We start from the raw sequence: 25,878 nt of genomic DNA, 5'->3' as shown, positions 1-25,878 counted from the left end.
GCAACCCGCGGCTCCGGAGCCGCATGCGGCTCTTTGAGCCGTCTCCTGCGGCTCCCAGCCGCCCGGTGTGCGCGCACATCTTCGAACGGGCAGTGGTGCGCGCGCACCTCTCCAAATGGAGAGTGGCACCGCCCGTTTGGAGAGGTGCGCGTGCACCTCTCCGAATGGGCGGAGGTGCGCACGCACCTCCGCGTGAACGGGCAGCGGCGCCACTCTTTGGGAAAGCTGCCGTGGCACGTTTGCAGGCTGCCGAAAGCGACAGCTCTGCAAACGGGCCGCGGCAGCTTTTCCAACAAGCGGCGCCGCTGCCCATTCCGAGAGGTGCGCGCGAACCTCTCCGAATGAGCGGAGGTGCGCACGCACCTCCCCAAACCTTTGGAGAGGTGCGCGCGCACCTCCGTGCGAACGGGCAGCGGCGCCGCTCTTTGCGAAAGCTGCCGCGGCACGTTTGCATGCTGCCGAAAGCGGCAGCTCTGCAAACGGGCCGCGGCAGCTTTCCCAACAAGCGGCGCCGCTGCCCATTCCGAGAGGTGCGCACGCACTTCTCCGAACGAGCGGAGGTGCGCGCGCACCTCCCCAAACCTTTGGAGAGGTGCGCGCGCACCTCCGCGCGAACGGGCAGCGGCGCCGCTCTTTGCGAAAGCTGCCGCGGCACGTTTGCAGGCTGCCGAAGGCGGTAGCTCTGCAAACAGGCCGTCGCCGTCACGCAACCGGGAACCGGTTCCATCACACATAAACAAAAATGGCAACCGCGCGCGTCTGTGCATGCGCAAGAAAAACGTTTTGTGCATGCACAGTGTTTTTTGCGCATGCGCATGCATGGACGCACGCACGCGGCTCTCACTTTTTTTATGTGTGATGGAACTGGTTCCCAGTGGCTCTTTTCCTTTTTCAGGTTGCCGACCCCTGTTCTACCCTGTTCTTCCACAAGACCCTGAGGAAGTGGAGTCTCTGTTGGGCCTTTCTGGCCACCTGGGTTGTATTGATTTTCCAGGTAAGATCTTCACAGAGGTAGACTCCAAGGAATTTAAAGGAGAAAACTCTCTCCACACAGCCCCCTCCCCCGATGTAAAGTGGGGCAGGTTCCTCTCTTTTCCTCCGGAAGTCTAGCAGCATCTCCTTTGTCTTGCTGATGTTCACGTGCAAGTTGTTCTCTAGACACCATGAGGGTAGTTTTTGTACCTCCCCCCTGTACGCTGTTTCATCTCCACCTGTAATAAGACCCATTACAGTGGTATCATCTGCGAACTTGTAAGCCGCCCTGAGTCTTCGGAGAAGGGCGGGATATAAATGGAATTAAAATAATAAATAATAAATAATACACAATCATGTGTACAGTGAATACAGGTAAGGGCTAAGCACACAGCGCTGTGGTGAGCCAGTGCAAGGCTTCAGAGAGGTGGATGAAACAGACCCAACCCTGTTTATAGCTGGTCCCTAAGAAAGTCTTTAATCCAATCACAGATGGAGGGGGGAAAATTCAAGTCAGCTTTTCAATAAGGATGCTCGACAGAATAGTGTTGAATGAAAAGCATCCTGACATAGCTTCCAGGTTTCTCCAGATGGCTTGCTACAGAGTGTAAAGCAGTAGCTATGGCATCATCTGTCGACCTATTCCCCCTGTAAGCAAACTGATGTTTGTCAAAGTCCAGTGGGAGGCTTGTCCTAAGATGTTGGAAAATCAATCTTTCAAAGCATTTCATCACTACAGACGTTAATGCAATAGGTCTGTAGTCGTTTAGGCAATTAATTGCTGTTTTTTTCGGGACTGGGACAATGGTAGCTGCTTTCAAACGTGATGGTACACAGGCCGTTTGCAAGGAGATGTTAAAGATCCTCGTCAGGACCCCTGCACAATTCTTTACCAGTATCCCCAGCATCCCATCTGGGCCTGCAGCTTTGCTGGGATTCACAGCCTTCAATAGAGCTTTCACTTGATGTTCATACAGGGTGACTGGCTAAGAATCAGAAGGCTAGCCAGCAGAAGCTACGGGGTCTGGTCTTTTCACCTCGTAGCAAGCGAGGAAGATATTCAGCTCCTCTACCAATGAGGCATCGGTATTAACCGTGTTCCTCGTGTTGCCCTTATGGTTGGTTAGGTGCTGCAGTCCCTGCCACACTTGCTTCAGGTTGTTATCTGCTAGGTCAGGGGTGTCAAACTCAATTTCATTGAGGGCCGCATCAGCATTGCGGTTGCCCTCAGGGAGCTGGGTGGGTATGGCCAGGGTGGGCGTGGCCTACTGGGTGGGCGTGGCTAGAGTGCATATGGCCTACTGGGTGGGCATGGCCAGCTCTACATCTTTCATGTCAAGGGTGCCTATGGGGGCCTGGGCAGGAGTGGGACAGATCTGAGGGTCTCTGGCAGAAGGAGGGTCTCTGGGCCAAGGCAGTGGGGGCCGTTCCCTCACTGTTTCCAGGATGGCTTCGCGGGCCACATGAAATCACTTCGTGGTCTGGTCTAAAGTATTCTTCCCTCTGGTGGAAAATTGCACATACTGCACAGACTTGGGGAGAACTGTCTTTAGACAGGCTTGATTGAAGTCCCCAGCTATGACAAGAGCACCCTCTGGGTGAGTTTGCTGCTGCCTGGAGATGACATCATATAGCTTAGAAAGCGTTGCACTGACATTGGCATCAGGTGGAATAAAGGTAGCTATAATAATTACCACAATAATTTCTCTAGGAAGATAAAATGGCCTACATGTGACATTCATCAGTTCCACATCTGGGGAGCAATACATGTGAACTACTCAGCTGTTAGCACACCAATCACTATGTATATAGACACAAAGTCTTCCTCCCTTGCTCTTACCGGAATCGCCATTTCTGTTGGAGTGATGAATGACTCCACTGCCGCATCAGGTACAGCTGTGTGTAGCCAGGTCTCCATAACAATCATCACACAACTTTCACGGAGAAGCCTGCTTGCTGCCATCTGCAGCTGTAACTGGTCAATTTTGTGGACGAGGGATCTTTCGTTGATCAAAAAAACACTTGGCAGTGCTGGTCTGTGGAGCTGCTTCCTAAGCCGAACCAACAGACTGGCTCTGCAGCCGCGCTTTTGTTTCCGCTCCTTTTGCTTTCACTTACGTCGGCACCTCCCCGACCCGATGACAATCCATGGAGATCCTGGAGGCCTTGCTATGCAGTTCGGACTGCTGAAAATCGCTGGTAATCCCGGATTGCCTTGCAAACCCGATGTTTAGCAGCTCTACGCATTTGTAGGCAAATTTAGCCCCTTGCGCTACACCAGGGGTGTCAAACTCAATTTCATTGAGGACCGCATCAGCATTGCGGTTGCCCTCAGGGAGCTGGGTGGGTATGGCCAGGGTGGGCGTGGCCTACTGGGTGGGCGTGGCTAGAGTGCATATGGCCTACTGGGTGGGCATGGCCAGCTCTACATCTTTCATGTCAAGGGTGCCTATGGGGGCCTGGGCAGGAGTGGGACAGATCTGAGGGTCTCTGGCAGAAGGAGGGTCTCTGGGCCAGGGCCAAGGCAGTGGGGGCCGTTCCCTCACTGTTTCCAGGATGGCTTCGCGGGCCACATGAAATCACTTCGTGGGCCGGATCTGGCCCCCGGGCCTTGTGTTTGACATGTCTGCGCTACACTGTGCACACACATCCATACACACATTATTCTAATCACCACACACCAGTATCGGGAGCTCAGGGCCACTGCATGTGAACGCGCCACCATCTTGGAAAAGAAAATAGCAACAATGGCCTTAACTGACCCTCAAGTGAGTCCAAATACTTGGAAAGAAATCAGATAACAGCAACAAATCTGGTGGGTATATAGTGATCTACATCTGACAGGACTTTTGCTGTCCAAGGGAATCAACAGTTGTATTAAAGTATTTAATAGGTGCTACCATATCTGATTCGAAAGCATGTAAAAATGCAAGTAGAAAAATAGAGACCACTACGGTGGGAAGGTAACAGTGTTCCGTGCGCCTTTGGTGTCTAGTCATGCCGGCCCCATGACCACGGAGATGTCCTCGGACAAGCGCTGGCTCTTCGGCTTTGAAACGGAGATGAGCACCGGCCCCTAGAGTTGGAAACGACTAGCACACATGTGCGGGGGAACCTTTACCTTTACCTTTTACCATATCTGAAAATATGAGTTTATGTAAAATTGTTGTATAAGGGTATCAACTGTCAGTCCTGTCAGCACAGTCAATAATACAAATTAAGGATAGATAAATTAATTATAATGAAAGCTATAACCCCTGATTGGACTGATGATGCTGGATGGAAGGAGAAAGGGTGGCAGGAAATGTACCAATAACTACCTTCAAATTAATTTGTGAAAGAATACAACACTGCCGACCTTTATTGCTGCTGCACATAAAGGTAAGGTGCAGAGGCAGCACTAGTTACTTTATACAGTATATTCAAGTTATTTGCCACCTGTCTCACTGTTGAGCAATTCTTTATATTGTTTTAAAAATTATTATATATACGTTCCTCCCGATTCAAATGTGGCCTCTCAGAAACCCATGATGGAAGGCAGTTTTTCTGGAAATTCCTCCTTATGGTATTTCTGCTTTGGAGCAGTGCTAACAGGAGTTTTTGTTTGTTTGAGGAATTGGCATATGGAGTGGGGAATTAATTTGCAAACCTCTTCTATAATACATTACAAGCTGCTGTGGCAGCCTCTGCACTGAGCATCAGTTTTCGTTATTTCCCTGATCCGTGCCCCATTCTGATGCTGCAAAATAAAAACTGGCTTGCAGTTGCCCTAAGTATGGGGACCTTTTGAAAGAACATCTGCTACAGAATTGAAAGAGATTGTTTGAAAGAGGATTACAGTAGAATGGTTTACGGTAAAGATAAGCAGCCTGGTTTCCGTCCAGATGTTTTGGACTGATCCACATTTCCAAACTGCTTGGAACTGATCAGAACCGAACTCCAAAAGCATCTAGAAATCCTAGGTCAGGGGTCTTCAAACTTGGCCCTTTGATGACTTGTGGACTTCAACTCCCAGAATTCCTTAGCTAGGCACGCTGACTGAGGAATTCTGGGAGCTGAAGTCCACAAGTCATCAAAGGGCCAAGTTTGAAGACCCCTGTCCTAGGTGCTCGTTCCCACGAAAAAATGAGCTGCTCCATGAGATGGTGCTCTCAGCGCAGCCCAAAGCTTGCCTGAGTCATTGTTTAGGCAACCTCAGGGCATCATTTCCTAAAAAGATGAGGTAATCTGTAGGAGGATGAAAGGGAGGAACGATGCGTCAAGTGGCGTTTCTGATTGGCCGAGAGGGCTGCGCTGGGCTATAAATAGAGGCTAGACGGAAGAGACCTAGGCAGAAAGTGCTACGTGCGCTCTTCTTTCGGCCTTTGCTTTGTTCTCGGTGCCCAAGGGAATGCTGCCTGCCTGACTGTGCCGCCAACGCCGCGCCCGGGACGCGAATGAAGAAACTTCTTCTCTTGCTCTTCAACTATCGGGGACTCGCGAGAGGCGGGAGACGCAAGGGAAAACGTCGCCGAAAATGGCCTCCTTCCATATCCGAGCCGCGCGGCCCGAGGACTGCGCTGATATTCTGCGCCTCATAAAGGTATACTTGTACCTCGCTTCGTGCCGGCCCCGGAGACTCGCCCGGCCGCCGCACCCAGCCCCGCCTGTTGTGGAAAAACCTTAATAAAGTTGAACTCCAATGCCGTCCGGTTCGCCTCCTTTTGTTCTGATTTAAGCAGCCGTAAAAAGTTTTGCCTAATATAAAATACGGGGGAAGAGCGAAGGGTTATCGCAGGAACCAGAAAGGCGGTGCGGTTCCCCACGGATCCCGGCTACTTTTATCAACAGCCTTCCAGAGGCCATGAGACTGTCAGGAGACATCAACAAGGGCGACAGCAAAAACCCACTAGAGTAGCATTAATACCCAGGGTCCTGACTACCGTTTGTCTCGCTCTTCTTTACGTGCAATTTCTCCTTTTTAAGAAAACGAGGTTTCCTGGCCTTTTAAGGCTCGACATTTTGGTTATGCCACGTTTTCACGTGCTGAACTCGACAAAAGCTTCAGCTTTTTGCCTTTAATGTGTTATAAAATTAAAGTTGTAGTGATTAATTATAGATAATGTGCATTGTATTTATGTTCTGTTTAATTTCCCTCCAGCTTTTGCTGGTTTTTTTCCCCCTGTTCCAACTATGAAACTAGATATATTTTATCATATTATTCCCTTTTCGGTGGTTGTTGTTGTTGAGTCCTTCGGGAGAAGGGCGGTATATAAATAAAATTATTATTATTATTATTATTATTATTATTATTATTATTATTATTATTATTATTATTATTATTATTATTATTAATAATAATTTTATTTGTATACCGCCCTTCTCCCGAAGGACTCAGGGCGATGAACAGGGCAATACATATTAAAAAAAACAAGATACAAAAATTAAAAACGATTAAACAAAATGCCCACGAATAAGTTAAAACACATTAAAAAGTAGGTTAAAACAGATTAGTAAAACCCAACCCCATCCCATCAGGCCAGGCCAGCTTGTTCGAAAAGGTAGGTTTTGAGATAATGTGGATTATGACAATAATTTAATTATAGATGTATTTGTGCTTAAGGTGAGATCAAACTGATGTTTTTAAGGCAATAAAGTAATAGAGCAGACGATATTTTACTTCCACAGAGATTGAACAATCTCCACCTGAAGTAGATTTACCTTTGCCCTAAAGCGATATGCTACAGTACGTTTTTTTAAAAAGGAAATTAAACAAGTTAAATCTAGCATTTCAGTTAGGAGCAAAGTCCTAGGGTGGGGGTGGAGATTGTTTTGACAACCCTGAACAACTTTTCTTCCCTTTGGACACACATCTTTGCCTTCATGAGTTGGCAAAGAATTCCTTCCTCTTAGGAGGAGGAGGAGTCTTTATGATAATTAATCTGTGTGATACAATTAAAAATAAGACTTAAGTTGCAATTGATTCTACAGGGGTAGGCAACCTTGCCTGTTTTATGACTCGTGGACTTCAACTCCCAGAATTCTGGGCGTTGGAAGTCCACAAGTCATAAAAGAGCCAAGGTTGCCTACGCCTGTATCTACAATATCCAATCTGATTCTTTTGTCCAAAGACAAGATACTGAGAGCCAGACATACATGAAACTGCATCCAATGTGAAATTGGATACTGGGATCTATTACTCTACAAAACTAAACCCTAGTGTTCAGTTGAGTCCTTATTAAAAATAAATTTATGGGATGATATAGTAATATAATTTTCCTTATGACATTTTTAGTATTTGTGGAATAGCCACAGAGAGTTCAAATCCAGGAATACTACTTTGGAAGTATGTCCCATGGTACTCCATCAGTCTTGCTTTCAGATAGGCTTACACGGTACTGCTGTTTCATAATGCAGTTCTGTGTCCAGTTGTTCAGATACCACTATGATTACTTTGTACCTTTAGAAATTATTAGAGGATTCCCTCAAGATTGTCACTAAGACTTTGCACAGGAGATAACACTTTCAGAAACATTTTTCCTGATATAAATAGATAGTAGAATAAAAAACATAACTTTCCAAATAAAAATAAATGAACTTGTAGTTCTTTCAGTCTAATGGAATAGAAAATTAGCCATAATATGTTTTGTTTTTGACAGGAGCTTGCTAAATACGAAGATATGGAGGAGCAAGTGGTACTGACTGAAAAAGGTAATGGTATACTTTAGAATAAATCTGGTTAATTTAGGCGATCGCGGCGCCAGAGGACGGGCAGGGAGAGTGCTCTCTCTGCTGCCTGGTTTTCCTTTGTTGGGAGACCCTGAAAAGGGTCAAAAGTCGCCCTGGAGGGGCGACGACCGTGAGGAGGACCTCCGACTGATCGCGGAAGGGCAGCAGCCCCTCCGTTTGATCCAGAGCAGCTCCTTTGGACTGACGAAGAAAGGATCAGCCATCAACATGGCCGATCACTAAGCCATTACCAGCTGAAAGCCAAAATCACCAAGCACAACGAAAGCAACACAGAGGAATTGGGTGAGACCTTACCTTTACCTTTCTTATATCCTCAACTACTTTCCTGTGGGAGCGTTTTGAAAATTTATTTCTCCCCTCCCCCTTTGGAATGGCAGTGTTTGCCTACCTGGCGAATTAAAGCTTCGAAAAGAAAACTAAACTACTAAATAATTGGACTTGCAACTTTTGGATATTTGGAGTCCCAAAAAGTTCTTATTTCTACGGGGACCTATTACCTTATCTACTTGTTAAGCTGGGGCGGGGGGAGAAGTAAACTGGATAAAAGCCTAATTTGAGTTTGGAAAAAGACTTTATATGCTATCGGGGACATCTTGTGGCAAAGCCTGGTATAGCAAGTGATTTATTTTTTTTACTGAGACCTGCTTACTGCCTAGATTTGTCCTTGGTACTATCTAAAAAAGATAAGAACTTGAAACAGCTGGGTGGTGAAAACAACTTCTAGGAATAGTGGAGGTGGAAATTCACTGACTTCTATCAAAAATAGCCTCCACTAAAGGACTATCTGTAAACACCTTAGAAATGGAAGAATACTACCCACAACTTAATTATAAGGTTATACTTGAAAAAATCCTTGAAGCTACTGAGCTAATGAATTCCTGACTGAAAGACAAAGGTGCTAGCCTAAATTTACAAAATGAAGCCCTGATTTCAACTGATGAACTTACAATCCAAAAAGCAACAGAGGAGGAAGAAACCAATATCAAGACAGAAAGCTTTAAAGAACAACAAGTACAATCTATTGAGAACTTTGATAGTCAAACCATGATTTCAACCAAAAAATCTACAATTCAAAAACCAACAGAAGCTGAAGAAAGCAACACTAGGATGGAGGGTGCTAAAGATCAACAAGTACACCTTATTGAGAATCTAGACAACCAAACAACAACCACAACATTGGACATGACTTCTTACCCAAGCCAGATGAAACCGGAAGAAGAAGAAGACCAGATTGAATTGACAACAAATATACTAAACCAAACATGGAGATTTGAACTATTAGGGCAACAATTCAATGATTACAAAGGGGCCAGTTCCTTTGAAAAATTGACAACTGGATGGTCTCCCTTGATTCAAATAATATGTGTAGGAATGAAGGGAGATCCACTTGAGGATTTAAAGGCACTGATATGGAAGCCTGCTTGGCACAAAAAGACAGCCAGACTTACAGTTAAAAAATGGGATTTCTTGATTTATAATGGAAGAGCCTAAAATTTCACTTAATGGGCTAAGGGGAGACTTTAAAAGATATTAATTGATTTAATATTTAGGACTTTGATGTACGAGGGAAATGAAAATTAGCTATTAGAATATAGTTTTGAATTATAATACGGAAGTTGGATTGAGACAATAAAGGATACTTTATTAGTAAGTGATGAGGTACTAGGACGAGAAATAGAATATATTTGTGAAATAAAATAATGTATTTAAGTAAGCAATGTGTGTATTTTAGATATGACAACTACTATGTAATGAAATAAGGGAAATTTGGGTTACCCGAAATCTAAATATTATGGATTTTAAAGGCCAAATTGGAACACTGTAATTGAAATTAGGTAAAATTTAAAAACAAGACATGGATATGTATAAGTAAAAATATATTGATAAAATGTCTTAACTAATTGTGCTATAATTAGAAATGTACTAACTTGAATGTGATATAGTAATTAAGGGAAATAGAGAGGGAATTTTTGATGATGTAACCTGAGACATGTACAAAAGATCATGTTATTGGACTATTGATTACCCAATCACCACGCTGCTTCCTAAATATTTGGATGTAAAACTGGAAAATTAATAAAACTTGTTTTTGTTTTTGTTTTGTTTTTTAAAAAAAAGAATAAATCTGGTTAATTTACATGGGAGATTGGGAAATGGTAGTTAAATCATCCATATGTTCTCATTCTGTAGATCTTCTTGAGGATGGTTTTGGAGAACATCCTTTCTATCGCTGCCTCGTTGCAGAAGTGCCAAAAGAACACTCGGCACCTGAAGGTGAAACTTAAACATTGTAATGTCTTTATTAGAAAAACTAAGATTTAAACACCTTTAATAGAATTATACATAAATATTGCAAGGTTAATACTTAAAACATGAAAATATATCTTGGATTCAGACCTTGTCTTCCATGAATGGAAGGGTTTTTTTTTAAATCTTAATTCATCAGTTCTGCTGGCAGGGAAAGGGAGGAGACATCCGCATAAATATCTACTCTGGAGAATCTAAGGACCATCCAGAATAGCTGACAGTGGAGGGAAGGCTACAGGGGACGATTGGAGAATCATCTCACTACTTCCCTGCTTGCTGGATTCTACAGAGCATTTCATTTAAGGAATGCTCCTATTGGCAAGAGCAAACTCTGAATCCAATTTGATGTCTTTTTTGTTGTGGCTTTTAAAAAAATGTGCTTAATTATCCTGAAGACCATGGAGAACCAGGTATAACAGTAGAAGAAGAAAAAGTGTAATTCCACTTGGTTTCATGGTTATTCTTGTTTGACCCTAACTTATCGCAATGCAAGTCTGTTAAATCACGTTTTCTTTAATTTGTCCCAATCTTCAGGTTACAGTCTCTAGCTTCGCCATGTACATGGCCCTTCCGTGTACATGGATGGGCGGGGAGGTAACTAAAAGATCCGTTACACAATAAAGTAGATGATCATGATATATGAGGTAAGGTCTCCAGGGACAAATACTATTCCCAAACATTTACCTCAAGTAAGAAGAAAGTATAAAAGCACTCGGTAGATCAGAAATCATATATGTAATTTCTGTTTTCAGAAATTTATGAAGCATAGGGGAATATAAAATCAAATTGGAGTCAGTAATGTCTTATACAGATGTAACTGGAAAGGGCCAAAAATTGAAAAGTGAACACTTGCTCCTTTTTACAAGTGCTAGTGAAAAACACTGGTAGCAATTAGCATGGCTGCTGCAATTCAACTGAAGAATATAGCTGCTCTTAATGTTTAGATATCACAGATGAAACAATGCAGTTGCCTCCTTTAAAGCACCTTTGCATTGTAAACAAACCTTCAGAATTTTTTTAGAAGATAAATACCAAAGGCTTTGATCTGGGAAAAATCTTGTGGGCATAAATGTAAGAACAGTCAATTACTACAGCATTCTGATCTGCCGTTGTGAATTTGTTGAAGTTTGTATTGTTCCAACATGGTATCAATAGGATATGAAAAGAGTATTTTTAACAAAAAATTCTAATTTTAATGACAAACTGACACAACTGGCTGTGTATTTGAGCTGTATAGTTACTGGGCTTGTGCAAGCTCAGTTAACTGCATCTTATTAATATGACATTTCCTTTGACCAGTTTTTACTTGATGGGGATCTGTACTCTAATAGAACTGTTGCTTCTTATTGCATCTATTGAATTATAAATGTTTACTTTTGCAGCATAACAAATTAATTTTGCATGATTACAATGCCTATTCTGACAGATGCATGTAAAACTTAAAATACACTAAGTTGTTTTGTTTTAATGATATTCTACCTATGTAAAATAAAAATAACTTTCATTGCAGGTTATGGTATTGTGGGCTTTGCCATGTATTATTTCACTTATGATCCATGGATTGGAAAATTGCTGTATCTTGAAGATTTCTTTGTGATGAATGAATTCAGAGGTATCTTAGATATTAAACATTAATATTTTAGAATCATGTTATATAAGCCTTATACAGATTTGATTTATAAAATTAAATATTTCCCATCTTTAGGTTCCGGTATTGGTTCAGAAATTCTGAAGAATCTAAGTCAAGTAAGTAGATGATTATGACTTTCCATTGTATAGGGGGAAAAAGTAACCGATCAGTTATCTTCAATACAAATGGAAATTTCATCTGATCAATTATTCCAGTCATACTTTGTTTTACTCATTGATGACTATCTAATGCAGACATGTCATACACAAGGCCCGTGGGCCAGATCTGGCCCACCTGGCCCTTTGAGGGCAACCATAATGCTGATGCTGAGCTTGTCGATCAGAAGGTTGGCATGGCAATTTGGTGGGTCGAATCCTGAGTGCCACGTAACAGAGTGAGCGCCTGTTACTCATCCCAGCTTCTGCCAACCTAGCAGTTCGAAAGCACATAAAAATGCAAGTAGAAAAATAGGGACCACTACGATGGGAAGGTAACAGCGTTCTGTGCGCCTTTGGCGTCTAGTCATGCCGGCCACATGACCACAGAGACGTCCTCGGACAAGCGCTGGCTCTTTGGCTTTGAAACGGAGATGAGCACCGGCCCCTAGAGTTGGAAACGACTAGCACGCATGTGCGGGGGAACCTTTACCTTTACCTTATAATGCTGATGCAGCCCTCAGTGAAATTGAGTTTGACACCCCTGATCTAATGGGTCTCTTAGAACAATTTTCAAAGATCTTTATGTTTCCAGGAAATAATTTTAGAAGATGTATATAAATACTAACATGTAATTCCGTTTTGCGCTAAGCAGAGTTATATAAAACAGAAATTAGAAATAGTAAGCCAACAAATATTAAAGGCATGAAATAAGAAAAACATAGTTAAAACTACTTTTCCCCAAACCATTTCCTTACTTCTCCATATTTTCCAAACGTGTAAATCATACTTCCACACATGTGCACTTAATTTTGTATATTACTTTTTGTTCAGTTATTTGAAAATAATTTAATGATAAATGTGGTGCACATTTTAAAGGTTCACTTTTAATTAGGATTCTTTCATAGAATCTATAAAAACATTTTTTTGCTCATAGCAAGATAGCTGTAACTACAGTATGCTATATTCAAAATATATTTCTGCATTGAAGTTTGATACCCTTTCCTCAGCAAGAAAAGTATTACATGATTTTAATTCAATCTGCATTTGAGATCTTCATGGTATCACACTGAATCATAGGTCTAAAAACTCTTCGTAAAATTATTTTTAAATACAATTGAAGCAGTAAGGGATTCTCAGTCCCATGAAGCCAATATTATTGAAATGCTATTGTTGGAATAGTATAGGTAGTTCTCACCTAACTATGGCAATTGGGACTAGGATTTCCATTGATAAGTAATGCAGCTGTAAAACATAACACCACTTGACTATGCTGCTTAGTAATGGAAATTTTGGTTGCAATTTCCATTCTTCAAACCATCTAACCAGGGAAGTCACATAGTTGCCATTTGCCTGCTTCCCTATTGATTCTGCTTCTAAGGAAGCCAGCAAAGAAGGTTGTAAGTGACAATCGTGTAACCATGGGATGCTGTGACATTGCAATCGTGAACTAGGTGCCAAGCCCTGATCGTAATCATGTGACGGGACAATGCACCAGCTGTAAATACAAGGACTGGTTGTTGAAATAGTATAGGTAGTTCCACTACCATTTGTTCAGCACTATCTTTAAGTTTGAACAGTCGCTGAACAAATGGTCATTAAATGAGGAACACATGTATGTTAAATGTGTGTATTGCAGTGTTCATCCAGTTTTTCAGTTACTTTATACCTTCATTGTGAGGGTTTTTAAAAATTGTTATTGAGGTAAACCTATAAAATGCTCATATCTTGGGTTGCAAAGCAATCAAAAATATATTCGGAATATAAACATTTAGAGGTACCAAAAACATACTACCACTTTTACCTATGTTCGTGTTCTGTTTCGCTTTCCCCAGATTGCTGTCAAATGCCGTTGCAGCAGTATGCACTTTTTAGTAGCAGAATGGAATGAACCTTCCATTAGATTTTACAAAAGACGGGGAGCTTCTGATCTGTCATCTGAGGAAGGATGGAGACTCTTCAAAATAGACAAGGAGTATTTGATTAAGATGGCAACTGAAGAATAAGTGTTGTCAACCCAATAACCCAAATACAAATTAAATGTGTAATTTCTCAATTTGCTATTCCCGTATTGCTTTTCTTTCATTTTAATATTGAAATAGTTAATATGTATCTTAATCCTAAAGCTCTAATACTAATAGTGTGGATGTTACTGTGTTGTAGACTTCTGAGATTCCAATGTAGCAGCAGTTTACTGTTAGTACATCTATGATCCTAAAATGTCTATTATGTGTAACTTCATTGTAAGTATCCTTCTAATGTGTACAGTGTACACACTGGTATGGGTTTTTTTGTTTTCAATTATTTACATTTATGATGAAATAAATGTTTTCTTATTAGTGATCACAAATGCTTGTATCAATTTTTATTTATTGGCCTTCTTCTCTAATTGTTTATATCCATTACAGTTTTGCTGCCTTTTTGCAATCTCATAACACATATTATCACTACCTTGTATCCCTTTTATTCCATCACCAGTTTGAAGAGCCCTCAAGGTACTGCTAGATATTTAATTCTTTGGGAAGTTTCCTACAGATTTAAGATAAGTCAACCTAGGAAAACTAAATTTCCAGTAGGGTGCTGCATTTTTTAAGGACCTTTAACCTTGACACTAGAGCACACAAGGTACATAAAGGGGAAAAAGTATGAAATAAATTAGGGGAGAAGTCTTTCCACTGATTTCTTTCTCTTCAAAAAAGCTTTTAAATCAGGTTGTAGATAAACACATGATTCATTGGTTCAACAACTGTAGGCAATCCACTAAAACATTTTCCCCTGTTGTAATGCCAGGCAGAAAACTGCTTCTGACCAAAGCAGTTCATTACCTTGATAGTTTCCCTTCTACATTATTTTCCGTTATTATTATTCAAAACACACATTAACCTGCAATCCTATAATGCATTTAACCTTTCTTGCCTATTGATATATTCTGGATATATATAGCTACTTAAAAGTTCTGCTTTCCCATGGACATGCAAAGGTGATCTGAAATGGGCCAAAACTCTAAAAGGTTTTGCCAAATGATGCTGTTCAGTCTTGTTTGATTTGTATTCTGCCATCTTTAATGCCCCTATTGTAATACACTCATAATTAGACCTTTGGAAAGGGTATTTTCTCCTATTTTGAAATTAACTACAGATATATATATTTGTAGTTCAGGGTTGAAGTGAGGGGCCCTTGGTACTGTTTCTTGCGGATGTTTCGTTACCCAAACTACCGTAGGTAAAATCCGTGTCTAGCTGGTGATTTTACCTAGTTTGGCTGATGAAATGTCTGCACAAAAACAAACAAGCTCAGAGAATACCAAGGATACCTCTGTTAATTAGTTTGATCATTTTTTGATAATTTCACTATCACCTGGAAAAGCAACAGATAAGATCTTTTGAAATAACGGCACCAGTCTGAACATGGTTGTTACAATCCCTCTTTGAAGAAAATTTCTGGCAAGAATCCAGTGTTTCTTCATCTTGATAATGGTTGGCTTCTGATCTGTAGATGGGATGACATGGTGGATCATCCAAACAAAGAATGACAAAATTGTGCACTCCTCCCAGGATAAATTCCAGCAGGAAAGAGGAACTTAAGAAAGGGATCTTGGGTGGACAGGTCAGAGCAAGGGTCAGAATCTGAGCCTCAGAAAAGCTCTCTCCTGTCAGGGAGACGGTGTTAGAAATCATTTTTAGGCCAGGCTGGGATGGTATTGATTAGATATTTGTAGAAAGGTGAATCTGCTTTAAAATACATTTTAACAAACGTTCATATATATGAGCTATCCTGTATCTTCCCTGTATTCCATACAGTTACTTTACTTTCAAGACTTAAAACTTTCTAAACCCTCAAAAGGTTATAGTGGTGGTAGCAGAAAAAATATATAATAAAAGGCTTCCAGAACAAGGAGATTGTGTGACAGTAGCTTATTCATGATTATGTTCAATGAGTTTCAGTGGTATGGAAGGCCTCTATAGATTCTTCCATGGACCTTTCAATTGCCTTTTTTATCCTTAAAACCTTTTCCTTCTTCATTTATTTTAAGAAAATTTCTTGCCACACAGGTGAACATATTTCACAACCTGAATACCAAGAGTGTGCAAGAACCCTGCAAGTGTGACATCAGCTGTCCTCAAGCAAAAAAAAAACAACTTCTGCAAGTTAACAGTTTCCTCAGAGGTCTTGATATTGCAGTTTCTAAATTAAATGAATCCTCTTCCCATTTCAAGTCCTTACCTACAAACTATTTTCATAGCATCAAACTGATTCAAACATGTCAGCAGCATAAGTAGAGAACAGCAATAGGGCAGAGGAAAAAAACCTCAGTAAATGTTCATATTTACCCCCAAGTTACTTTTCAGAGTAATTCTATGCAAAAAAAAAATCTTGTTTGCACTGTCCAGAAAATAGAATATTTGTCTCCTGCTCTCACACGCCCAGCTGCAAATTTAAACTTTGCAATACAGATGGATTGAAAAGTTAGATACTTGGTCTTTTAAGGAAGTGATATCACTTGCTTAAGTATGTTTTGGCACTGGGTATCATATTTAAGTAAGAGACGCGGTGGCTCAGTGGGTTAGGACGCTGAGCTTGTCGATCAGAAGGTTGGCAGTTTGGCGGGTCAAATCCCGAGTGCCGCGTAACAGTGAGCGCCTGTTACTCGTCCCAGCTTCTGCCAACCTAGCAGTTGAAAAGCACGTAAAAATGCAAGTAGAAAAATAGGGACCACTACAGTGGGAAGGTAACAGCATTCCATGCGCCTTTGGCGTCTAGTCATGCTGGCCACATGACCACGGAGATGTCCTCGGACAAGCGCTGGCTCTTCGGCTTTGAAACGGAGATGAGCACCGGCCCCTAGAGTTGGAAACGACTAGCACGCATGTGCGGGGGAACCTTTACCTTTACCTTATCATATTTAAATGTGTCTTGTATTCTCATGATGCATTGATCCAAACAAAAATCCTGACATCTCATTGAGATTATCTTTTCAAAATTTGACTATATGAGGATGGTCCAAGATTAATTTAGGGCAAGTTTATTCAGTTTGTTTTATTAAGTGTTTGAAAGCAGGGCCAGTAGTAATTTTGTAGCAATTTACAGAAAATACAAAACACACTCAGGTTTTTGCGTTTTTCTCACCCATTCATGCACATTTCAATGCAACTTCATTGGGTTGTTTTACCTTATTGTGTAAAGTTTGTTTTTGTTTTGTAACTTTGAGTCAGACTTGATTCCTGGCAGCAGGTCTATGCAGTTTACTTAGCAAGATTTCAGTGGTAGTTTACCATTATCTTCTTCCTAGGCTGAGATAAAGTGACTGGTCCAAAGACATTCAGCTGGCTTCCATGTCTAAGGCGGGACTACCCATCAAGTTTCCCTACTCCTGGTTGCCTTAGCATCAAACTTTCTCTGGTTTTGCAGAATATTTATTATTTATTGATTCTATTGTTACCACTATTGGCTGGCCTATAGGCTAAATACATGCAATATATAAATAAACAAGATAAATTGTGAAGATGAAAGAGTCCACAAATGTACATGTTCCAGAAATACATGCTTTCCTACATTTGCACGAACCCATCTAGTTGAGATTTTTTTTCTTCCTTTAGAGTTTTCTACAAAATATTTGAGAAAGTGATGCACTTTTTAAAAATTAACCAGCTGTTTTCCTGGAAAATTCAGAAAAAAGGGATAAATGATTAAAAGCAGGGCTTTTTTTCTCATAGAACGCTCAGAACGGAGTTCCGGCACCTTTTTTTGTCCTATGTTCAACTGCAAATGGAAAAAATGGATGCCAAACAATTCTTCAGGGGCAATATACAGCTCATGTTCAATAGATTATCTGCTAATATTAAGATTCTGGAAACTCAGTTGTCACTGTATTTTTAACAGCATTCAACAGGCAAATATAATACACAGCTTGATAATTCAGCCAAACTGCTATATTATGACAATAATATAGAACAATCTATCTCCTTATTACAATTTAGTAGTCAAGTATAAGTCATATTTTTTCAGTCTTTATAGAATCTATAGACTTTACAGTCAGTTTGGTCTATGGTTAAGGCACCAGAATAGAAAGCAGAAGTCCATGAGCAATAGGTGGGCTAAAATAAATAATAATAAATAATTTTATTACTATATCATCTGATTACATTTTAATGAGTCACCTAGGACTACTGAAATTGGATGGCATATAAATTTGTTAACTAAATAAATGACATTAAAACTTTTGGTATCAAATCCATGGCATTGTTCTGGAGGAATATTTAAACTAAACAACAGGGACAATGAGTTAATTGATACACAACATCCCTGTCCCCAGCAATCTAAGAAAACAGGAGAACTCAGGCACCACACAGGTTACGTAGAAAGTAAACATAGGATCAGTCATAAAGGACTCAAATGTCTATACACCAATGCACAGAGTATGAACAGCAAACAGGGTGAACTAGAAATTCAGGTTAATGAGGGCAGATATGATATTGTTGCCATTACAGAAACATGGTGGGAACACACAGCTAGAGGGATTTAAATTATTTAAAAGAAACAGACCAAACAAAAGAGGAGGTGGAGTTGCTCTTTATATAAGAAATAACTATATCTCCACAGAAATAGAGCGCAACAATGAAAACTGTAATCTTGAATGCATTTGGGTCAATATAAAAGGGGGGGGATGACATTGCCATAGGTGTATGTTATAGGCTGCCAAACCAAACAGAGGAAATAGATGAACTTTTTCCTAGTCAGCTAACTAAGGTATGTAGGAAGCACATCACAATAGTAATGGGGGACTTTAATTACCCTGACATCAACTGGGAGACAAACTCTGCACCAAGTGGAAGATCAAACAGATTCCTGACAAACCTAGCAGACAACATTGTCTCCCAAAAAGTAGAGAAGAGAACTAGGGGATTATTCATATTGGATCTAATCCTCACTAACAGAGATGAAATGATAGAAGGTGTTGAAGCCACAGGAACCTTGGGGGGAAGTCATCATGCAATATTGGAATTCAATATTCTGGAAGCACAAGCAATAGAAAACAGTCAAACTAGAGTCTTAGACTTTAAATGAGTTAATTTCAATAAACTTAGAGCTTGGGAAGGATTAGATGGATGAGAATCCTAAAGGGGGAAACAACTCAAGAAGCTTGGGAAATTTTGAAAAGCAAGATAATAAAAGCCCAGTCTAGCACAATACCAACAAAGAAGAAAAATAACAGCTCTCAAAAGAAACCAGCATGGCTGCATAAAGAGCTCTCTGATAAATTGAAAGATAAAAAGGACAAGTATAAAAAGTGGAAAGAGTGGCACATAACTAAGGCAGAATATCAATCAGCAAATAGCCCATGCCTGCAAAGATGAAGTGGTGGTGTCGCCCTCGGGCCGTTTTGGCGGTGGAGAGGGCGACTATTATTACTTACCTTGGCGACGATGGTTGACCTATACCCTTGCTTCAGGCCGCCTCTTATGGCGACGGCGTCTTCGGACCGCTTGGGTGGCGAAGAGGACGACCGGGAGTTATCTTACCGGAGCAAGGACGACATGGGGCTCCTGCATCGTGTATCATCTTTGGACTGCTCTTGCAGTGACGCCGGTGATTCAGACTATTTTTATTCTGGCCTGCCTACCCTCCTTGCCTTGGATACACTTTTTACCATCTGCCTGCCTATCCTCTCCCCTCTCCCTTTGGACTTTCGACATACCTGGGTATCGGCCACGGTGGGAGAGTGGCTGGACCTCTCCATTTGCAACCTCATAGAGGTGGGAGCTCTATGGGGTTTGCCTACCCAGAGGAGACCTGGTCCACCCCCAGGAATGGAGTCTCTACCCGTTGTGAGAGAACGGGCTGCGGCCTGTCTTGGGGGCCACCCAACTGAGTGGCAGTGAAGTTGGGTGGGGATCCAGACTTCTGTCATGTTCAATCCTCCCATGGACAACTCAGGGATGCCTATCCTGGACTGTTTGGACTTTTTTATACTTATGCGGCAATATACGAGCACGCGTTTGTACGCCCTCAGGGGTGCCCCCCTCTCCTGGGTGCGACCTGCCTCCTTAAACGTTGATAACCTTGATGACGGGCCCGAGTTTTTGGTCTCTGAGAGATGGCTGGGCAGGGGCAGGGGCTGTTCATGTAAATCTAGAAAGCCTCTGATTATTTTTTTATCCAAATTGTTTATAGGGCTAGGGAGCGGGGTGGGAGATACCGGTTGTTTGGCTATGGGGGGTGGCCGATCTACCATGGTTCAGACCAGCCTTGGGTCTGATAGCACGGGGGGAGAACGGGGTGGCGTTGTCGCCGGGGCTCATGAGCGGGTCGTGGGATTATCAATTCCCACGACGGGGAATGGCAGCAGGCGGATAGACAGGGGGCCGTATCGCTACCGGGAGGGCCGTCCCCGCTATTTGCAAGCGGTGAGGCGCTCCGACCCTCTGCTTCTTCCCCGAGATCCCGGGAGCGAGGATGTGCAGCCTCCTGAGCTCCGGCTGGTGTACCTGAATGCCAGGTCCGTGGTTAATAAAGCTCCCCTCGTTAGGGATTTAGTTGAGGGTGAGCATGCGGACCTGGCTTGCATCACGGAGACTTGGTTGGGCCCAGAGGGTGGGGTCCCTTTGGTTGACCTCTGCCCACCAGGCTTCCGGGTGCTACACCGGCCACGAGCTCATGGTAGGGGTGGGGGAGTGGCGGTTACTATTAGGGAGACCTTATGTCCGCGGGAGGCCACCGTTTCTCAGATAGTCGGGTGTGAGTCTCTCTTTATGAGATTTGGTCCTGGGGCGCAGTTGGGCTTGCTGCTGGTGTACATTTCGCCTAGTCACACAGCGGCAGCCCTTCCCGAGCTGCTCGATATCCTCTCGGGCTTGGTGGTTGAGTTTCCCAAACTTATAGTTTTGGGAGACTTCAATCTACCATCCCTGGGAGGTTCATCGGAGCTAGCTCGGGAGTTCATGGCTTCCATGGCGGCCATGGACCTGACGCAAGTAATTTCAGAGCCAACTCATGAGGGAGGCCACACCCTTGACCTGATTTTTTTATCTAGACGGTGGTTGGATGATCTAGGTGGGGGCTCTCCATTTATTATGCCCCTGTCATGGACCGATCATCATCTCCTGCGGCTGGTCTTCCGTTTTGCCACCCCCCGCCGTGGGGGCACGGAGCCAATTAGATGGTACCGCCCCAGACGCTTAATGGATCCTGATAGATTCCAAGCGGCGCTGGGGTCCCCACCTGCCTCCACTGCTCACAGCTCGGCGGATGCCTTAGTGGAAGCCTGGGAAAGGGCAGCCACTGAGGCACTTGACCGGGTTGTACCCTTGCGGCCCCTGACCCGGCGCAGATCCCAGCGAGCTCCATGGTTTTCCGCGGAGCTCCGGGAGATGAAGCGTCGGAAACGGGGCCTAGAGAGCTGCTGGAGGTCTAGCCGATCCGAACCCGACCGGTTGCGGTTAAGAACCTACATTAGGTCTTATCTCGCAGCGATGAGGGTGGCGAGGTGCAATTACTTCTCCACCCTCATCGCGTCCGCAGATAATCGCCCGGCCGCCTTGTTTAGGGTGACTCGCTCACTTCTTAATCAGGAGGTGAGGGAGGATCCCTTGCAGGGTCGTGCCGAGGAATTTAGCCAACATCTGTCGGATAAAATCGCTCGGATTCGGACCGGTTTGGACTCCAGCTGGGCAGAGTCAGGCGATCAGGACACGGGCGGTCTTGTCAATGTTACCTGGGAAGAGTTTGATTCTGTGACCCCTGATGAAGTGGACAGGATTATGGGGAGGCTGAGCTCCTCCACATGTTTGTTGGACCCGTGCCCTTCCTGGCTGGTTTATGCAGCTAGGGAGAGGACACGAGGCTGGCTCCAGGCGGTTATATCTGCTTCTTTGAGTGAGGGTTATTTCCCCACCGTCTTGAAGGAGGCGGTGGTGAGACCTCTCCTCAAGAAGCCTGCCTTGGACCCAGCTGTTTTGAACAACTTTCGTCCAGTCTCCAACCTTCGCTTTCTTGCGAAGGTTGTCGAGAGTGTGGTGGCGCATCAGCTCCCTCTGGTCCTGGATGAAGCGGATTATCTGGACCCCTACCAATCGGGTTTCAGGCCCGGGTACAGCACGGAGACGGCATTGGTCGCTCTGGTGAATGATCTCTGGAGGGCTCGGGATAGGGGATATTCCTCTGTCCTAGTCCTATTAGACCTCTCGGCGGCTTTCGATACCATCGACCATGGTATCCTGCTGCGGCGTCTCAGGGGATTGGGAGTGGGAGGCACAGTTCTTCAGTGGTTCTCCTCCTATCTCCTGGGACGCTCGCAGTCGGTGTTGGCAGGGGGGCAGAGATCGGCCCCTAGGTCTCTCGTTTGTGGAGTTCCTCAGGGGTCGGTTCTCTCGCCTCTCCTGTTCAACATCTACATGAAACCGCTGGGTGAGATCATTCGTGGTTTTGGAGTTGGGTATCATCAATATGCTGATGATACCCAACTTTTCTTTTCGACCCCAAACCACCCCAGTGATGCCCTCGCTGTGATGTCCCGTTGCCTGGAGGCGGTTCGGGTCTGGATGGGGAGGAACAGACTTCAACTCAACCCTGACAAGACTGAGTGGCTGTACATTCCGGCATCCCGGGACATTCAAAATGTTCCATCTCTTTCTATGGGGGGTGAGCTCTTACCCCCCGTGGATAGGGCTTGCAACTTGGGAGTCCTCCTAGATTCACGGCTTACCTTGGAAGATCATATAGTGGCCGTGACTAGGGGGGCTTTCGCCCAGGTTCGCCTGGTGCGCCAGTTGCGGCCCTATCTGAACCGGGATGCCCTGTGTACGGTCACTCATGCGCTCGTGACCTCTCGCCTTGACTACTGTAATGCTCTCTACATGGGGCTTCCCTTGAAGACCACTCGGAGGCTCCAACTGGTACAGAATGCGGCCGCGAGAGTTGTCTTGGGAGTTTCCCGGTACTCCCATGTTACACCTTTGCTCCGCGAGCTGCATTGGTTACCAGTTGTCTTTCGGGTGAGGTTCAAGGTTTTGGTTACGATCTTTAAGTCCCTACATGGCATGGGTCCGGGATATCTCAGGGACCACCTGCTGCCGGCATCAACTCCCCTCCGCCCTGTGCGTTCCCACAGAGAGGGCCTCCTCAGGGTGCCGCCAGTCAAGGAATGCCGACTGGTGGCCCCCAGGGGGAGGGCCTTCTCTGTGGGCGCTCCGGCATTATGGAACCAACTGCCGGTAGAGCTCCGGACGGCATCAGACCTCCGAACTTTCCGTCGTGGCCTGAAGACCCACCTATTTGAAATGGCTGGTCTGGCCTGACGGGGGATTATGGGTTTTAATTTGTTGTTTTAGATTTGTTTTACTGTTTTAACTGGGCATGGGTTTAATCTTTTTTAATTTTTGTATTGTCTTTTTTATATATGCCCTGTGAACCGCCCTGAGTCCCTACCAAGGAGAAGGGCGGTATACAAATTAAATAAAACTTAAACTTAAACTTAAGTGAGGAAAGCTAAGGCTCAAAATGAACTAAGACTTGTGACCAAAGTCAAAAATAACAAAAAAAACGTTTGTCAACATGTAAAAAACAAGAAAAAAGTTAAGGAAATGATTGGTGAAATGATCTATAGCAGACATGTCAAACACAAGGCCCGGGGGCCGGATCCGGCCTGCAAAGTGGTTTCATGTGGCCCGCGAAGCCATCCTGGAAACAGTGAGGGAACGGCCTCCACTGCCTTGGCCCTGGCCCAGAGACCCTCCTTCTGCCAGAGACCCTCAGATCTGTCCCACTCCTGCCCAGGTCCCCATAGGTACCCTTGATGCGAACAATGTAGAGCTGGCCACGCCCACCCAGTAGGCCATATGCACTCTAGCCACGCCCACCCAGTAGGCCACGCCCACCCTGGCCATACCCACCCGGCCCCCTGAGGGCAACCGCAATGCTGATGCGGCCCTCAATGAAATTGAGTTTGACACCCCTGATCTATAGAGTGGGAGAAAGTGGCAAGAAGGTGACAAGCAACAGGGAGAAAGCAGAACTATTTAACTCATTTTTTGCATCTGTCTTTACACAAAGGGGAAAAACAGTCCAACCTATCAAAAACTGCCATAAAAAACAGAATAGAAACACAAGTTAAGATAGGCAAGAAAATGGTAAGTGAGCACCTGACCAGCCTAGACGAGTTCAAATCACCAGGACCAGATGGATTACACCCCAAGGTTCTCAAAGAAGTGGCAGGTGTGATCTCAGAGCCACTGAACTATATTTTTCAATGATCCTGGAGTACTGGGGAGCTACCAGAGGACTGGAAAAGAGCTGATGTAGTTCCCTTCAAAAAAGGGGAAAAATAGATCCAGGAAACTACAGACCTATCAGCTTGACCTCAATACCTGGGAAGATTCTGGAAAAGATAATCAAACAACGAATCAGCGAACACCTAGATGCAAACAAAGTCATTACTAAAAGCCAACATGGGTTTGTCAAAAACAGATCATGCCAGACAAATATTATTGCATTCTTTGACCAAGTGAGAAAATTAGTGGACCAGAGGAATGCTGTGAATATAATTTACTTGGACTTCAGTAAGGCATTTGATAAAGTAGATCACAACCTACTACTTGATAAGATAGAAAAATGTGGGTTAGACAGCATCACCACCAGATGGATTTGTAGCTGGCTGACCAGCCATACTCAGCATGTGGTCCTCAATGGAACTGCAACTATATGGAAGGAAGTGTGTAGTGGGGTGCCCTGGGGCTCTGTTCTGGGCCCAGTGCTCTTCAACATCTTCATCAATGATTTGGACAAGGGGATAGATGGGGAACTCATCAAATTTGCAGATGACATCAAGCTGGCAGGAATAGCCAATACTCCAGAAGATAGGCTTAAGATACAGGAGGATCTGGACAGACTTGAACACTGAGCGCTATCTATCAAAATGAAATTCAGTGGTGAAAAAAGTAAGGTTCTACATTTAGGCAAGAAAAACCAAATCCACAGGTATAGTATAGGTGGTACCTTGCTCAATAGTAGTAACTGTGAGACGGATCTTGGACTCCTAGTGGAGAATCACTTAAATATGAGCCAGCAGTGTGCTGCAGCTGCCAAAAAAGCCAACACAGTGCTAGGCTGCATTAACAGAGGGATAGAATCAAGATCACGTGAAGTATTAATACCACTTTACAATGCCTTGGTAAGGCCACACTTGGAATACCGCATCCAGTTTTGGTCACCACAATGTAAAAAAGATGTTGAGACTCTAGAAAGAGTACAGAGAAGAGCAACAAAGATGATTAGGGAACTGGAGGCTAAAACATATAAGGAACGGTTGGTGGAATTGGGTATGTGTAGTTTAATGAAGAGAAGGACGTGGGGGGGCATGATAGCAGTGTTCCAATATCTCAGGGGCTGCCACAAAGAAGAGGGAATCAAGCTATTCTCCAAAGCGCCTGAAGGCAGGACAAGAAGCAATGGATGGAAAATAGTCAAGGAGAGAAGCAACCTAGAACTAAGGAGAAACTTCCTGACAGTTAGAACAATTAATCAGTGGAACAACCTGCCTCCAGAAGTGGTGAATGTTCCAACACTGGAGGTTTTTAAGAAGAGACTGGAAAGCCACTTGTCTGAAATGGTAGAGGGTTTCCTGCCTGGGCAGGGGATTGGACTAGATGACCTCCAAGGTCCCTTCCAACTTTTATTATATTATTATTATTATTATTATTATTATTATTATTATTATTATTATTATTATTATTATTATTATTATTAGTAGTAGTAGTAGTAGTAGTAGTAGTAGTAGTAGTAGTATTATAGAAGTTTACATTCATATTAACTGAATTAGCATCAATAATCATGTTGGCTGCAATGATCTGATGAGCATGAAATAATATTGGAAAAAAAATCTATTGAGCTTAACTGAAGAGATGCAACAATACATTTTGGTTTGAGTCTACTATTTCTTCATTACAGTATTGCGTAAATTGGAAAATACATATTATATGCACAGCCTTTTAGCAGGAAATTCAGCTTGTGTGGTTTTGCTGTAAGAGGAAATGAAACTAGCTTTTGGTGTCTTAACATGTATCAGTTTTCAAAAATAGAAAATACCTCAAA

General features: G+C 43.3%; 1 protein-coding gene across 1 annotated transcript; it reads left to right on the top strand.

Moving 5' to 3' along the window:
- The first annotated feature begins 5,289 nt into the window (after positions 1–5,289).
- Positions 5,290–14,143, top strand: SAT1 (spermidine/spermine N1-acetyltransferase 1). The gene is made up of 6 exons (XM_081326338.1): positions 5,290–5,554; positions 7,611–7,662; positions 9,892–9,975; positions 11,519–11,620; positions 11,714–11,754; positions 13,629–14,143. Exons 1-6 carry the CDS (start codon positions 5,489–5,491, stop codon positions 13,797–13,799), a joined length of 516 nt encoding a protein of 171 aa, XP_081182464.1. The 5' UTR covers positions 5,290–5,488; the 3' UTR covers positions 13,800–14,143.
- The last annotated feature ends 11,735 nt before the right edge of the window (positions 14,144–25,878 follow it).

The sequence above is a fragment of the Vipera berus genome (assembly GCF_964194415.1).
Source record: "Vipera berus genome assembly, chromosome: 4".
Classification (NCBI taxonomy): Eukaryota; Metazoa; Chordata; class Lepidosauria; order Squamata; family Viperidae; genus Vipera; species Vipera berus.
The sequence above is the reverse complement of the archived record's forward strand: the minus strand, read 5'-3'. Positions and strand labels throughout refer to the sequence as shown.

Coding starts and splice junctions, on each gene's coding strand:
- SAT1 (XM_081326338.1), top strand. CDS start 5,489: ATGGCCTCCTTCCATATCCGAGCCGCGCGGCCCGAGGACTGCGCTGAT. Junction 5,555..7,610: donor ATATTCTGCGCCTCATAAAG/GTATACTTGTAC, acceptor TGTTTTTGACAG/GAGCTTGCTAAATACGAAGA. Junction 7,663..9,891: donor AGTGGTACTGACTGAAAAAG/GTAATGGTATAC, acceptor CTCATTCTGTAG/ATCTTCTTGAGGATGGTTTT.